General features: G+C 38.5%; 1 protein-coding gene across 1 annotated transcript in view; it reads right to left on the reverse strand.

Annotated features, from left to right (window-relative positions):
• LOC131496951 (leucine-rich repeat-containing protein 37A3-like) overlaps nt 1-17,734 on the reverse strand; it is a 220,111-nt gene that overhangs the window by 5,315 nt on the left and 197,062 nt on the right. Inside the window, exon 2 of the mRNA XM_058702829.1 lies at nt 6,632-6,706. Within this exon, the coding sequence (XP_058558812.1) occupies nt 6,632-6,702 (71 nt within the window). The 5' untranslated portion in view covers nt 6,703-6,706. The remainder of the gene's footprint in view (nt 1-6,631; nt 6,707-17,734) is intronic.

Genomic DNA, 17,734 nt, shown 5'->3' on the forward strand with positions numbered 1-17,734 from the left:
TACACTGTAGAAATGCCAAAGGAAGTATTTTTTTAAATGTTTATTTGAGAGACAGAGAGAGAGGGCACGTGCAGTATGCGTGTGCAAGGGGGAAAGAGCACTGAGGAGACAGAGAATCCCAGGCAAAGCCCAATGCGGGAATTGAGCTCACAAACTGTGAGATTATGACCTGAGCCAAAATCAAGAGTTGGATGCTTAACTGACTGAGCCACCCAGGTGCCCCTAAAGAAAGTATTTTTAAGCAGAAGGAAAAGGATAGCAGACGGAAATGTGGATCCACACAAAGGAATGAAGAACATTAGAACTGGTAACTATATAGGTTATGATTTCACTTCACTATATGTATGTATATCATTTCACTATATGATTTCACTTATATGTAGAATCTCAGAAAAAAACAAACAAACAAACAAACAAGGGGTGCCTGGATGGGCTAAGTCAATGAAGCATCCTACTCTTGATTTCGGCTCAGGATCTCAGGGTCGTGAGATCGAGCCCTGTGTCAGGCTCCACGCTCAGCATGGATTAGATTAAGATTCTCTTAAGATTCTCTTAAGATTCTCTCTCTCTCTCTCTCTCTCTCTCTCTCTCTCTCTCTCTCTCCTCTGCCCCTCTCCCCAACTTGTACACTCTGTCTCTAAAATTAAAAAAAAATACACCAAAAACCGTAAGATACCTAGGAATGAACCTAATCAAAGAGGTAAAAGATCTGTATGCTGAAAACAATAGAACGCTTATGAAAATAAATTGAAGAAGACAGAAAGAAATGGAAAAACATCCCATGCTCAAGGATTGGAAGAACAAATATTGTTAAAATGTCTATACTACTCAAAGCAAGCTACACATTCAATTCAATCCCTATCAAACACCAGTATTTTTCACAGAGCGAGAACAAACAATTCTAAAAGTTGTATGGAACAAGAAAAGACCCCGAATTATAATGTTGGGAAAAAACAAACAAACAAAGCTGGAGGCATCATGATTCTGGACTTCAAACTGTATTACAAAGCTGGAATCATCAAGACAGTGTGGTACTGCACAAAAACAGACACATAGATCAATAGAATAGAATAGAGAACCGAGAAATGGAGCCACAAATACACGGTCAACTAATCTTCGATAAAGCAGAATATCCAATGGAAAAAAGATAGTCTTTGCAATAAATGGTGTTGGGAAAACTGGACCGTAACATGCAGAAGAATGAAACTAAACCACTTTTTTACACCATACACAAAAATAAATTCAAAATGGATGAAAGACCTAAATGTGAGACAGGAAACCATCAAAATCCTAGAGGAGAACACAGGCAGAAACCTCTTTGATCTCAGCTAAAGCAACTTCTTACTAGACATGTCTCCAGAGGCAAGGGAAACAAAAGTACAAATGAACTACTGAGGAGTGCCTGGGTGGCTTAGCGGGTTGAATGCCTGACTCTTGGTGTTGGCTCAGGTCGTGATCTCAGGGTCGTGGATTGAACTCTGCATCAGGATTCTCTCTCCACTTGAGATTCTCTCTCTCCCTCTCTCTCTGCTCCCCCCCCCCCATGCATACATGTATGTGTGTGTCCATGTTCTTAATTAATTAATTAATAGGGGCACCTGGGTGGCTCAGTTGGTTAAGTATCTGACTTGGCTCAGATCATGATCTTACAGTTCGTGAGTCTGAGCCCCGTGTCAGGCTCTGTGCTGAGAGCTTGGAGCCTGGAGCCTGTTTCAGATGCTGTGTCTCCCTCTCTCTCTCTCTGCCCCTCCCCTGCTTGCACTCTGTCTCTCTCTCTCAAAAATAAACATAAACAAACACACAAACAAACAAACAAACATTTTTTAAAATGAATTATTGGGACCTCATCAAGATAAAAACCTTCTGGGGCACCTGGGTGTCTCAGTCGGTTAAGCTTCTGACTTCAGCTCAGGTCATCATCTCACGGTTTGTGAGTTCGAGCTCCGCATCGACTCTCTGTTGACAGTGCGGAGCCTGCTCAGATCCTCTGTCTCCCTCACTCTCTGCCCCTACCCCACTCTTGTGCTCTCTCTCTCAAAAACAAACATCCATTAAAAAAAGATAAAAAGCTGTACAGCAAAGGAAACAATCAACAAAATTAAAAGGCAACTGATGAAATGGGAGAACATATTTGCAAATGACATAATCTGATAAAGGGCTAGTATCCAAAATATATAGAGGACTCAACACCCAAAAAAATCAAATACATAATCCAGTTAAGAAAAGGGCAGAAGACATGAATAGACAGTTTTTCAAAGAAGACATCCAGAAGGCTAACAGACACAGGAAAAGATGCTCAATATCACTCATCATCAAGGAAATACAAATCAAAATCACAATGAGATACGACCTCACATGTGTCAGAATGGCTAAAATTAATAACTCAGGAAACAACAGATGTGGAGAAAGGGGAACCCTTCTGCACTGCTGGTGGGAATGCAAACTGCTGTAGCCACTCTGGAAAACAGTATGGAGGTTTTTAAAAAGTTAAAAATAGAACTACCCTACAACCCAGCAATTGTACTACTAGGCATTTAACCAAAGGATACAAAAATGCTGATTTGAAGGGGCATGTGCACCCAATGTTTATAGCAGCACTATCAACAATAGCCAAAGTATGGAAAGAGCCCAAATGTCCATTGATGGATGAATGGATGAAAGATGTGGTATATATATACAATGGAGTATTACTTGGCAATCAAAAAGAATGAAATCTTGCCGTTTGCAACTACATGGATGGAACTGGAGGGTATTACGCTAAGTGAAATTAGTCAGTGAAAGACAAAAATCGTATCACTTCACTCATATGAGGACTTTAAGAGACAAAACAGATGAACATAGGGAAGGGAAACAAAAATAATATAAGAACAGGGAGGGGGACAAAACAGAAGAGACTCATAAATATGGAAAACAAACAGAGGGTTACTGGAGGGGTTGTGGGAGGGGGGATGGGCTAAATGGGTAAGGGGCACTAAGGAATCTACTCCTGAAATCATTGTTGCACTATATGCTAACTAATTTGGATGTAAATTTTAAAAAATAAAAAATAAAACAAGGTAAAAAATAAACAAAAAATAAACAAAAAACCAAATGAATGAATAAACAACAACAAAAAAGAGAAAACACTTGTAAATATGGAGAACAAACTGGGGATATGGACAAAATGAGTGAAAAGGGTTAAGAGGTACAAACTTGCAGTTATAAAATAAATAAGTCACCAGATGAAAAGTACAGCATAGGGAATATAGTCAATAATACTGTAATATACTTATTGTGGTGAGCATTTCATAATGTATATAATTGATCACTGTGTTGTGAGCATTTCATAATGTATATAAAAGTTCACTGTGTTGTACACCTGAAACTAATTTCATATTACATGATCTATATATACTTCAATAAAAGAGATAATTGAGGGGCACCCAGGTGGCTCAGTCAGTTAAGCATCTGACTTCAGCTCAGGTCATGATCTCATAGTCTGTGATTTCAGGCCCCACATCAGGCTCTGTGTCTACAGCTCAGAGCCTGGAGCCTGCTTCAGATTCTGTGTCTCCCTCTCTCTCTGCCCCTCCCCCACTTGCACTCTGTCTCTCTCAAAAATACAAAAATAAAAAAAGATAATTGACTATTTAAACAAACAAACAAAAAATAATATGGTGTGCTAAAAGTAAAATGTATGAAAACAATAGCACAAAGGTCAGGAGGGGAACCATCGAAGTACACTATTTATTGTAAGGTTCTTATACTATTCATGAAATCATATAATATCATTTGAAGATAGACTGTGATAAGTTAAACATGAACACTACAAACCATTAAACAGCTACTAAAATAACAAAACCTGAGTTGTAACTATTTATCCCCCCACCAAAAAATAATAAAACGTACTAAATCAACCCAAGAGCAGGAAGAAAAAGAAAAAGAAAAGAAACAAAGAACAGATGGGATACATAGAAAAGAGTAGACAGTAGCTTTAAATGTAATCATGTAAATAATTACATTAAATATAAATGGTATAATCACCTAATTAAAAGATAGAGTTGTCATACTGGATAAAAAAGCAAAAGCCAACTATATGCTGTCTATAAGATTCATCTTCAATACAAAGATATAAGTAGGTTAAAAATATGGAAGAAATTATGCCTTGCTAACACTAATCAAACGAAACCTTGAGTGGCTATATTTACTATAGGACAAAGTCAATTTCAAAGCAAAGATATTACCAGGGATAAATGAGGTTATTCCATTGTGATAGAAATGTCAACTATTAGAAAAGACATAACTTAAAAATTTATGTATCTGATAACAGAACTTCCAAATATATTAAGGAGAATAGGAAAGAGAGACACATAAGTACACAATTATAGTTGGAGATTTCAATATCCCTCTCTCAATAATTGACAGAAAAAATATATAGAAAATGAGTAATGATACATCAGACTTGAAAAATACTACCAACCTACTTGACCTAGTTGACATTTATAGAATACTCCACACCAAATCAGCAGACTACATATTTTTTTTCAAGTGGACACATAATATTTATCAAAATAGACCATATTCTCATCTATTACCAGAATTCATTGGCTATAAAACAAGCCTCAATAAATTTAAAAGGATTTCAGTCATCCAGCATATTGTTCTGTGACCACAATGGAATTAAATAACAAATTAACAGATCTGTAAAATCTCCAAATATTTAGAAACTAACCAACACACTCCTAAGTAACCCTATTGGTCAAATAAGTCAAAATGGATATTAGAAACTATTTTGTACCAACTGAAACTGAAAACACAACATGTCAACATGTGGGATGTTGCTCATATAGTATTCATCTTCCCCAGGGTCCACTTTTAAGAAACTAGAAAAAGAAAAGGAAATTCATCACTGAGTAAGGAGAGAAAGTGGAATGATAAAGATCAAAGCAGAAATTTTTAAAAAGGAAAACAAAAATAGAGAAGTCAGTGTAATGAAAAGGCACTTTTTAGAGAAGATAAGTAAAACTGATAAACTTCTGGCCAGATTTATCAAGAAAAGACAAGAGAAGACACAAATTATCAATATCAAAAATGAGAGGAATGACATCACTACAATTCTACAGATACTAAAAGGATAATAAGGGAATGTTATAAAATACTTTATGTCAATAACTTCAAGATGAAATAGATTCCCTGAAAGACATGAACTACTCAAAAAAATAAAGTATGTAATTTAAGTAGCACTATTACAAAAATAAAATCTGTAGTTTAACACTTTCTCACAAAGAAAGCTTCAAGCCCACATGGCTTCACTGGTGAATTCTAGCAAACATTTAAGGGAAAAATAATGCCAATTCTGCACAAACTGTACTAGAGAATTGAAGAGAGGGGAATACTTCCCAACTCAATCTTAAGGCCAACATTCACCTTACGAAAAATAGATAAAGACCTTAGAAGAAAGGATAGATAGAAGATCTCATATACTGCTGGCTGGAATGCAAAATGGTACATCCACTTTAGAAAACAGGTAAGCAGTTTCTTAAAAAGTTAAATATACACTTAGCATATGATGTAGCAATCCTGCCATTAGGTATTTTACCACCTGCCCCCCTCCCCCAATGAAAACATATGCTCATACGAAGACCTGCATGTAAGTGTTTTAAGCAACTTTATTCATAAAGGCCAAAAAGCTAGAAACAACTCAAATGCCCATTAACTGATGAATGCATAAACAAACTGGTATATCCTCACAACTGCAATACTACTCGGCAATAAAAAGGAAATGAACTACTGACATGTGCAAAAACATGGATGAGTCTCTGGGGTGCCTGGGTGGCTCAGTCAGATAAGTGACCGACTTTGGCTCAGGCCATGATCTCATGTTCCGCAGGTTCATGCCCTGTATTGGGCTCTGCGCTGACAGAGCCTGGAGCCTGCTTCGGGTTCTGTCTCTCTCTCTCTCTCTCTCTCTCTCTCTCTCTGCCCCTCTCCTGCTTAGCTCTCTGTTTCTCAAAAATAAATAAACGTTAAAAAAGTTAAAAAAAAAAACATGGATGAATCTCAAAAGGATTATGCTGAAAGGAACCAATCACAGAAGACTGCATACTGTATGATTTCATTTATTATTTTTTTTAATGTTCATTTATTTTTGAGAGAGAGAGAGAGATGGAGTGCAAATGGGGAAGGGGTAGAGAGACAGGGAGACACAGAATCCGAAGCAGGCTCCAGGCTCTGAGCTGTCAGGACAGAGTCCGATGCAGGGCTTGAACTCACAGACCGCCAGATCATGACCTGAGCTGAAGTCGGACGCTTAACTGCCTGAGCCACCCAGGTGCCCCTTGTATGATTTCATTTATAAGACACTGTGGAAAAGGCAAAACTATAGGGACAAAAATTATGTTGGTGGTTGCCAGGGCTGGTGGTGAGAAAAGGGGATTGGCTGCAAAGGCACATAGGGGCCTTTTGGGGTGACAGAAATGTTCTACGTCTCAAATGTGGTGGTGGTTACATAACTACACGTTTGTCAAAACTCATCAAACTGTATGCTTAAAAAGAGTAAATTTTATACCTCAATAAATCTGACTTAAGAAAACAATAAAACAAATCTAAATAAACAACTAAGTGAAAATACACATAAGAAAAATCAACTTACAGTGTTTCCAATTCAAGGGTCATCATGAGGATGCTCTCAACTGTTGTAAGTGACACCTGTGTTGATCCCATGTCTCTGAAGGAGAAAGCCCAAACATGCGTGATTTGAACCCAAGGATAAAAATTCTGTACCTAAAAAGATACTTAACAACATGTGATTACTTCAATTCTGGCTTCTTTGTCAAGTCAGCTCAAGAGTTTTCTTGCTATGGACAATAATTTCAGAAAGCTCCCAATGAAGACATTTTATGTGCATCATCAAATTAATCACCTTGGTGCTCAACAGTACAATCCTTTTTACTCTTATCCTCATTTTCATTCTCAATTGCATCCACCTCTCTTGATTAGTCTTTTTTTCTTTTAATATACACTTTACTCCACTTTCCACTTTGAGATAAATGGTATTTCTACCTACATCTACAAGTCCCATGTCTGTTATGTGTTCTTCAATACTACTCCTTCCTCTGCAGGCTATCTTGCCCATATACGTTTTTTCTTTGCTAATAATGCTTATTTCAATAACCCAGTTAAAATTTAAATTACGACTTTTTAACCAAAACGCAAATACTGAATCTTTTGATGACAACAAAAAAGATCAGAAATCATCTCGCGAGCCATGAGATTGTTGCAATACTTACAAATATTTTAATGCTGGCAACTTAAAAAGATAGGAATCTTCAACAGTTGACAGAGGGTTACGACTGATAATTCTGAAAAATGCAATGGAATTAAAATTATCTGCATTTCCAGTAATGACTACCATGAAAGTTTATGTTCATTTTGGGGGTATGGAACTGGAAGGTGAAAACTAATCATTTTCTGCCTTTGCCTATAAGTCACCCTTAGATTCTGTAAAGCACTCTTCCTTTGGGAACTACCCAGCTCTCTGGACGATAAAGTGGAGAACAGAAAGAGGAAAAAAAAATTTTTTTTTTTTTTACGTGGACAGCAAAGCAAAGATATGCCAAAGAACTTTTTGGGCTGAAAATCCTAGAAGTGACTATGCTGGTAGGATAGTCAGGCTCTGTAGGAAAGACTGTTTCTAGTGTCCTCTATAATTCTAGGTGCTTTTCCTTTATCTCTAGAAATGTAAAAAATTCCACAGTTTAAAACACCCGGTTAAAGACAAAAATAGGACCAATTCCTCAGTTTGGGGGCCAAAGACAAAGGGATTAATCTAAGAGGAAATGGTGAAAGCTATACCCCCACCATGTGTATTCTCCTATGACAGCCTTTGTTAGGTGGCATATGATCCCGTTTCCTTATCCATCTCCTGGACTGCCAGCTCCTTGAGGGCAGGGACCATACTCTATTGTCATTTTTGTCCCTGTGCCTGACAGAGTGCTTGTTATTTACTAGGTACTTAGTGAAGGCTTGTTGAATAAATAACATTTTGTCACTGCTTGACACAAGTTTTTATTCCAAAATGCTGAGTAGATTTTCTTCTCAGTTCTTTACAGCAAAAATAAAGTGAAGGAAACAGGAAGAAAGAAAAGAAAATCTGCCTTTAGGTTGACTCTGCTCAAGAATCATCACTGTACTTTTGCAAAATTATAAGGATAATCATCACAACCAATACTATTGAGCTATAGGGCATCTGTGATCAGCATTTCACATTTAAACCTCACAGTAACCTTATGTGATAGATACATCACTACCCCATTTTACAAGTGAGGAAACTAAAGTACAGAGAGGTTGTATAATTTGTCCCAGTTTGTCAAGCCAGTCAAGAAGCAGAGCTGGAATCTGAACTCAGTTCTGACTCCAAAGCCTGTATTTAACTTGTATGAAAAAAAAGGGGGTTTAAAATAGCCGTTACCTTAAACTTAACTTTGAGAGCATTAAATATAGAAACACTTTGCTGAACTTCATCTCTCCATCTGGGAGAGCTTCTCTAAGAATTACATTTTCTATTTTTATTCCTTTCCTCTAATCATCTCCCATGATTAAGTATTTAATTAGCCTGTGATCATTGAGACTTTAGAGATTTCATTTTTTATTTTTTTATTCTATTTTTTGAGAGAGAGAGAGTACAAGAGTATGAGTGAAGGAGAGGCAGAGGAAGAGAGAGAGAGAGAGAGAGAGAGAGAGAGAGAGAGAGAGAGAGAGAGAGAGAATCCCAAGCAGGCTCCATGCCCAGTGCACACAGCCTGACATGGGGCTTGATCCCATGACCGCAAGATCATGACCTGAGCCGAAATCAAGAGTCAGGCAGTTACCTGAGCCACCCAGGTGCCCTGAGACTTTAGAGATTTTAAAGCCCTGTTACAGGTGAATCAGTGAAAATGAGAAAGGAAGGACGTCTGAAAATTCATCCTTCCGTAAAAGCAACAACAACAACAACAACAACAAAAACTAGCAAAAATGGTCAAAATCAACTTTCTCAGAACTTTGGAAATTTTAACCAATGGGCTTGCAGCAACCCGAGAGCATTTATTAAAGAACAAATTACTAATTTCTATAAGAACAGTGAGCTCTGTGGTTTTAACTTGTCCTCAACCTCTGCTCTCCATCCTGATGGTAGCCTTAAAAATTGCCCACATCCCAGGGGAACAAAATGGAGCTGAAGTTCCTTAAAGCCTCATTCCCAAGGAACAAACTGTCATTGTTCTACCTGTCTAGTGGGGTCCCTAAAAAACTTCACTTGAAAGCCTTGCCCTTGACCTCACTGAGAACTGCACAGTGCTAAAATAGCCTCTTCCCAAGGGGCATTTTTTGAAAACAATTATAGATAAATGTTTTAATCTGGCAGCTATGTGAGGCAATTGAAAACAAGACAAAAAATAGCCTAAACAAAAAGCCTAAAAGGAAAAAGCTGAGAAATGAGATGTCCATAGGGACTTTGAAATGCTCCAACATCTTCCTGGGTAACTAGAAGACCACAAGACATATTCCTGGGAATGTAGAAAAAAAACCTTAGCACTAATAAATGAGTTCAGCAAGGTTACAGGACACAAGATCAATATGTAAAAATTAGCTTTATTTCTATACATCAGCAATGACTATTCCAAAAATGAAATTAGGAAAACAATTCCATGTATAACAGTACTCAAAAGAACAAAATACTTAGGAAAACATTTAACCAAAGAAGTGCAAGAATCACACTAAAAACCACAAAACGTTGTTGAAAGAAATTAAAGAAGATTGAAATAAATGTAAAGATATGCCATGTTCACGGATCAGAAGAAAATATTGTTAAAATGGCACTATACCCCAAATTGAACTGTGGTTTCAGTATAATCCCTATCAAAACCCCAACCGACTTCTTTCCAAAAACTGGCAAGCTAATTCTAAAATCTGTATGTGAATTCAAGGGACCGAGAATAGCCAAAATGATCTTTTAAAAAAAAAAAAGTTTATCTATTCATTTTGAGAGACAGCGAGCATACACACCCGTGCAGAAGAGCAAACATGAGCGAGTGTGACTGGGGAAAAGTGTGAGCAGGGGAGGGGCAGAGGGAGAAGGAGAGGGAGCATCCCAAGCAGGCTCCATGCTGTCAGTGCAGATTGCAACACGGGGTTCCATCTCACAAACCATGAGGTCCTGACCTGAGCTGAAATCAAGAGCCGGCCACTTAACCAACTGAGCTACCCAGGTGCTCCAAAACGATTTTGACAAAGAACAACAAAATGGGAAGACTCACACGCCCTGGTTTCAAAACCTACTTCAAAACTACAGTAATCACGGTGTGGTACTGGCATAAGAACAGACATGTAAGTTGATGGAACAGAACTGACAGTCCAGGAATAAATCCTCACATTTATGGCTCACTGATTTTCAACAAGGCTGCCAACACCATTCAATGTGGGAAGACTAGTCTTTTCAAATGATGCTGGGACAACCGTATATCCCCATACAAAATAATGTAGTTGGATTCCTACACTTCACGCCATATATAAATATTAACTCAAAATGAGTCAAAGACCTAAATGGAAGAGCTCAAGCTATAAAACTCTCAGGAGAGAAATCTTTATGACCTTGGATTTAGGCAACAGTTTCTTAGACATGACACAAAAAGCACAACAAACCAAAGGAAAAATAGATAAACTGGACTTTATTTAAAAATAAAAAAACAACCCACAACTATCATATGTCTGATACAAGTCTAGTATCCAGAATATCCAGAATATATAAGGAACTCTTAAAACTCAGTAAAAAGACAAATAATCAAATGTTTAAATGGGTAAAGGATTTGAAGAGACATTTCGCCAAAGAAAATACATGAATGGCCAATAAGCACATGAAAAGATGCTCAATGTCTTAGGTCATTAGGGAAATATAAATCAAAGCTACAATGAGATACTACTCTACACTCACTAAGATGGCTATGATCGAACAGAGAGACAGTGATAAGTGGTAGCAAGATTTGGGGAAACCAGAATCTTCATACATTGGTGGGAATGTAAAATGGTGTAGTCGCTGTGGAAAACAGTGTGGCAGTTCCTCAAAAGGGTTAAATATAGAGTTACTACATGACCCAGCAATTCCACTCTTAGGTATGTACCCAAGAGAATTAAAAACATATGACCACACAAAAACTTGTACATGAATACTCACAGCAGCATTATTCATAATAGCCAAAAAGTCAAAATAATCCAAATGTCCAATAACTCACGAATGGATGAACAAAATGTGATTGGAGCACCTGGGTGGCTCAGTCGGTTAAGCATCTGACTTTGGCTCAGGTCGTCATCTCACAGTTCATGAGTTCGAGCTCTACATCGGGCTCTGTGGTTTTGGATCCTCTGTCCCCCTCTCTCTCTCCGCCCGTTCCCCGCTTGTGTGTGCACTCTCTTTCAAAAAGGTACAATGTACGCACTTTACCTGCAAACACCATTCAGGGATTACATTCACTGTTCAGACATCTGGACGTCCTGTCCAGGAGGAGGAGGTCTCATGCTGAATTCATTGAATCTAAGACATTACCAGTTATAACACCAAAAAAGAAAAAAAAAAAAGAAAAATGGTGCCAGTTATAACTGCAGAAATGCCATCAACCCCAACATGCGTTTCATTTTTAGGGTTGCTGACATGTAAAAATCAGTGGCCACCTTACACTTGACGAGATAGAGAAATGCCAGTTACAGCTGACACGTCGAGATCCTACTATGTGTAACCAGCAGTATTCTGAAAGCTCTTCACGTTTAGTGCATTCAATCTTCACAAGTACCGATGAGCAGGAACTGTTATTAAACCTATTTGTGGGAGCACTAAGAGGTGAAGTAACATGCCTTCGCCAGCTAAGCCAACTGGTCTTAACCCAACTGGTGTGATTCCAGCGCGTGCAGCCTGAATCTCTCCACCATTCTGCAGCTCTCCTGTTGGTTACTATTTTGGAGCGACAGGACAGGTGTCTGTCACATCTTGGAGCCAAGATGTGCCAATCAAGATCCTCTACAGGTGAATGAGAGCCAAGGGAGGACTGGCTCCGAAACCAGAATTCCCAAATTCCTGTAAAGAAGCTACTGGACAGAGGGTCCCAGGCTCCAGCCTGTGTTCAATCCCTCCTCGACCTTGGCAAAGTGAACACAAAGGTCCCAGGGATGTGTGACTTCTCAGCTTATGTCTGGGGATGCCCCATTCTGGAAGGTGGAAAATGAGAAGAGACTACAGACATTGAAAATGCGAGAACTCAGCACTTTTGCGCTGAAGAACTCCACCAACTTCTCTGCTGGCCGATCTCTGAGAGTCTAACTCTCAAGTGGTTTTCATGAAGCGTAACTGAAGTTAAAGAGGATAAAGAATCACTGTTTATGGAGTATTTGACATGCATCTTCTCACCAAATCCTCCCAATGACTCCCTGAAGTGGGAAGGTTCAGGACAATGAAGCCCCATTATCACGGAGTGCCTGAGCCCCGCTTTGGACTCTGTTCGGTCCAAGGCTGGCGAGTTCTCTGAATCCAGTACATCATCCTTCTAAATGGGCCTGGTCAGCTGCTAGCTTTGGGCAGACTCCTAAAGTGTCCTCATCCAAAATGCTCCGAGACCCAAAGGTTGTTGGCCACCATCTGTTGCAAGCAATCCATTCACTGAGGTACCAACAATTGGGCTCAATAAACATAAACACAAAGCTCTAGGTAAATAAACAGGAAAGTTGTGCTTTATTTTTAAGTGAAGTGCACTGTTTTCCCACAGTAATTAGGTTTTGTATGTAGGGGGAAGAAAAGCCAAGCATTTGGGAAAACAACTGCAAATCAACGGGAACTGAGAAAGGATCTCAGAAAACAGGAGAGGTCTGAGTCTCATGGAACCGACGAGTTGGAAGAGTATTTTTTCTTCAAAACTCAAGATACAAACCTCCAGAAGAATACCAAGGATCCCATGACAAACAGCTACTACCCACCACTCAAAACGAACACGTGTTGTAACCATTTTGTCACATTTGATTCTGAATCTGCCCCTCCTTTTCCTTTCTTTTCAAAGAAATGTTCATGTTTAAAGTTGAAATCTCTTCCCCTTCTACCTCAGGCTGCCAGTTATTGTAAACTTGTGGTGAACCTGATAAATTTTATATTTCATTTGGTATGTAAATGTATCCATAAACAGACTATGCTTAAGTGATTTTAATGGCTATCCATACTTAGGTTTGTAAACTTCTTGGGAGATTAGTTTTTCATATGGAGTGAGGTAGGGATCTAATTTTATTTTTCCATATGAATAGTCAATTGACTCAACTTCATTTTCTGAGAAAATGACCCAATTAATCTCCCTAATAATTTGAGTTGCTTTATCTACTATGTATCAAACTTCCCTCATCACCTTAGATCTACTTCTGTCTTTGTGCCAATACCATGCTCTTTTAATATGGTTTTGTTATCTGGTGGGATAAATCTCTTCTTGTTCTTTGTTCAAAATTTGTTCTGGTTATTTTTAGACTTTTATTCCTCATTTCAATTTTACAATCGATTTATGACAATCCTGTTGGGATTTTGAATGGCATTACAATTAATTTGGAAGTTAATTTAGAAAATGACTTACTTCTTTATTGTCTTTAGTTTGCCATCCAGGAACATGGAGCATTTATCATTTATTCACGTCTTTGTTATGTCCTTTTTTGTCTATGAAAGTTAGATTGCTCCCAGGTACTTTAAAGATGTGTTGATATTACTCATGCTATCTGACCTTATTCAGCTTTAAATGAGTTTATGAGTGATTAAATGAGCAATTACTATTTAGCATGACAAGCTATAGGGAAGGAGGCACAAATAGGGTAGTATACAAACATCTAGAGAGGCACATAGCCTGGGCTCTGACCCTTAGCAGAAGGGTATACTTAGAAGGCTAGTCTAAATCATCTTATCTGCCCTTTCAAAATTTCAGGACACATCCCATAGAGTGAAATTTCTCACAGTGAACCTAGGGTTTCTGCAGTTCAAAAAAATCTCCAATTCATAAATATCTTTTGAATGAATAGAATCAATGTTGATGCTAGTAACAATAGTTCTGATTAGGCTCATATTTCCCCCTATTTCATTAATGAAATCAGGATATCATTGGAAAGAAAGAGGACTGAAAACTTATTTTGTGGTACAAAAAAAAGAAAAACAGGGGGGCGGGGGAGAGGGGAAAATGGGTGACGGGCATTGAGGAGGGCATTTGTTGGGATGCGCACTGGGTGTTGTATATAAATGATGAATTATGGGAATCTACCCCTAAAACCAAGAGCACACTGTATACACTGTATGTTAGCCAACTTGACAATTATATATATATATACATATATATATATATATATATGTATATATATATATATATATATATATATATATATATATATAAACAAACTACGGTGATGAGTCAAAGCATAGAAATAAAATCACATGGTATATGATTGATAAAACCCATACCACCTGGGTAAAAAAAAAAAAAAAGAAAGAAAAACTAAAGACTCATTGTGCAACCTTGAGTAAGTTTTTTGACATCTCATTGCAACATGTGAACAGTTCCTCAATTTTTAAAAGGCTTTTTTTAAAGAAAATAAAACCTATACAAATAAAATTTTATTTCTGGCTGTACCATGTGACAGTAAGATACATTGCATGACACTTCATTCCTGAATATGCCGGCATGTATCTCCCAAGAACAAAGAACAAGACATTTCACATATCCACAAAGCAAAGACCACAGGCAAGAAATTTAAGACTGCCTCAATACTATACCATACTATTTACCTAATATATGGTCCATATTCAAATTTCCCCAAATGTCCCAAGAATATTTTTCCTTGCCCTCTGTGCTGGCCCACCCCCTGTTAATTCAGAATCCAATCAAAGATTGGGCCTTAAATTTAGTAGCTGGATTACTTTAGTCATTAATTGAGGGCAGTTCCCCAAGTTAACGACATGTTCTTTTAAAAAGTTTTGGCTAGTCGTTTTGTAGAATGTCTTTCAATTTGGATTTGTCTGATTGTTTCCTCCTGATTGATCCAGGTTAAGCATTTCTGGCAAGAATCCACAGGTGATGTCGTGTTCTCAGTGTGTCACAATGAGAGGCACATTATGTCAGTGCGTCCTATCACTGGTGATGTAAAATTTGCTTACTTGACGGTATCCAATATATTTATCTACTGTTTATAATTAATACAGAATCTTATAATGCTTTGAGACAGTGTGAATTCCTGTTCCCCAATACTGTTTCCTTCAGTGGTTTTAGCATCCACTGATGACTCTTGCTTGAGCCAATTATTACTGTAATAGCTTAAAACGGTCACCTAGACCTTGTAGTTGGTGTTGCTTTTCTAGCCCTGATTTCTGGTTTCCCAACCATGATTCAGCCTTGTCCCTTCGATTACGCTGCTTTTGACCAGTCTGGTTAACGGTCTTCCTAACCCTTAGAACTAACCACCAGGCCCTTCTGCATTTACCACAGCGTCCGTGAACCAAGCCTCGACAGAAAGCAAATATTGTTCTAAGCTATGTCGACTACTACTAATGATCATGAGCAGTATGTTCTAGCTCTGAATGCAGAGGTAACATGCATTCTGAGTACAACTTTGAGAATCAGAAAGCTAGTTGGATAGATGCTACTTTTGTTCACGTGTCTTTTACATCCAGCTCTCAGATCACAAATTATACCACAAACAGCAAAGGTATCATCTTAAGGAATCAAACCTGATCTGTTTTCCACTGTCCTCAAAATGATACTGTTAGACATGGAGTGAGCAAGGACAGTGACTTTCCACGTCATGGACCACACTGGATAATAATCCTTTGAAACCGCAAATGGGGGTATTTTGTGCAAACTTCTTTTTAGCATGTACTGTTATATTAGAGAAAATTACAGATTTCGTAGGTGGCTGGTTATAATAAGGTTAAAAAGAGAACCATAAAAGTTGAAGACATCAGAGATCACATCTAAAAATAAAGCAAATGCTTTTTACTTTCTATAAGACTCAATGAGAAGTCATTTAAGGAAAAGAAGATCAGCTTCAGAGACCTGTAAATATGGATTCTATAGTTCTCACTGGCCCCCTGCTTTGTAAATTGATTTTAGTAAATTTTGAAATCTGCAAACAAATTATTTTACTGTACATCCATCCAGGTCATCCTCTTTATGTTAAAAATATGAAAGTAATGGGGCACCTGGGTGGCTCAGTTGGTTAAGCATCCATTTCAAGTCATGATCTCACGGTTTGTGAGTTCGAGCCCCACATCGGGCTCTGCACTGGCAGCATGGAGCATGCTTGGGATTCTCTCTCACTCCCTCTCAAAATAAATAAAATAAACTTAAAAAAATACAAAAGTAATACTAATAATGAAACAAACTTCATAATGACTACTGCAATAATAAATGTTCAAGGGGCGCCTGGGTAGCTCAGTCAGTTAAGTGTCTGATTCTTGATTTTGGCTCAGGTCATGACCTCCCTCTTGGTTTGTGAGTTCAAGCCCCCCCCCCCCCCCCCCCCCGCCGTTGGGCTCCATGTTGACAGTGTAGAGCCTGCTTGGGATTCTTTCCCTCTCCCTCTCTCTGCCCCTCCTCTGCTTGTTCTCTCTCTCTCTCAAAATAAACAAATAAACTTCAAAAAAAGAATCCTCGATAAACAGAGTTATCCTTATGATAAAATTCCCTCTTTGTCAGTTGGTAACTACCAGTGGAAGCTATTTGTGGTCAAGAGGAGAACTTTTCTGGCCAACTCTCCACAGCCATGCAAGATAAGCAGTCAAAGCATTGAAATGTTTACTCAGTTCTCCAAAGAAGGCACCCACCCAGGAGAAGAAACTAGATTTCTCAGTTAACTAAATGAGATAATCTAATTCCCTAAAACCAAGCACAATTTAGTGATTGAAAATGAGTCTTTTTTTTTTTTAAAGAGTTTATTTTTAAGTAATCTGGGCACCCGATGTGGGGATCGAACTCACAACTCTGAAATCAAGAGTCGCATGATCCATCAACTGAGCCAGCAAGCTGTCTCGAAAATGAGTCTTTTTTTTTTCTTTTAAGTTTATTTATTTATTTTGAGAGACAGAGAGAGAGAAAAGGAGAGGGACAGAGAGGGGGGAGAGAGAGAGAGAGAGAGAGAGAGAGAGAGAGAGAGAGAGAGAGAGAATATCCCAAGCAGGCTCCATACTGTAAACACGGAACCCAATGTGGGGCTTGAGCTCACGAACCGTGAGATCGTGACCTGAGCCGAAATCAGGAGTGGGACGCTTCACCGACCGAGCCACCCATGCACCCCCCAAAAATGAGTCTTAACCAAGAAGAGATAATAATAATCAGAAGCTGGACTTGAAAGCCAAGGTCCTTCTCAGGACCGGGGTGTTCTCCATCCCGGAGCACTGGAACTTTCATTTTGCTGTCACTTCTCTCCCTAGATAACTTTACTTATTTCTGTCTCTGGGTCATGACCTACACACCTCTCCGAACTCCAGATTCCTATATCCAACTCCTTACCTGCTGGTTCCAGTTGTAAGTCTCAATGGCACCTCAAACTGACTGTACCTCGGGTGAAACCCCTGCACTGTTCCCCCCGATGGCAATCAGGGTCAGGAGACAAAGCTGGATATCCTGAGGTCATACTTACGCCCCCCTCCTTTAATGCATCAAGTGCAAAAGCAAGTTGGTCTGTTTCCAAAATATATCTATCCTTCCTCTCTTTATCCATT

Source organism: Neofelis nebulosa, chromosome 16 (assembly GCF_028018385.1).
Source record: "Neofelis nebulosa isolate mNeoNeb1 chromosome 16, mNeoNeb1.pri, whole genome shotgun sequence".
In the NCBI taxonomy this organism is placed as follows: Eukaryota; Metazoa; Chordata; class Mammalia; order Carnivora; family Felidae; genus Neofelis; species Neofelis nebulosa.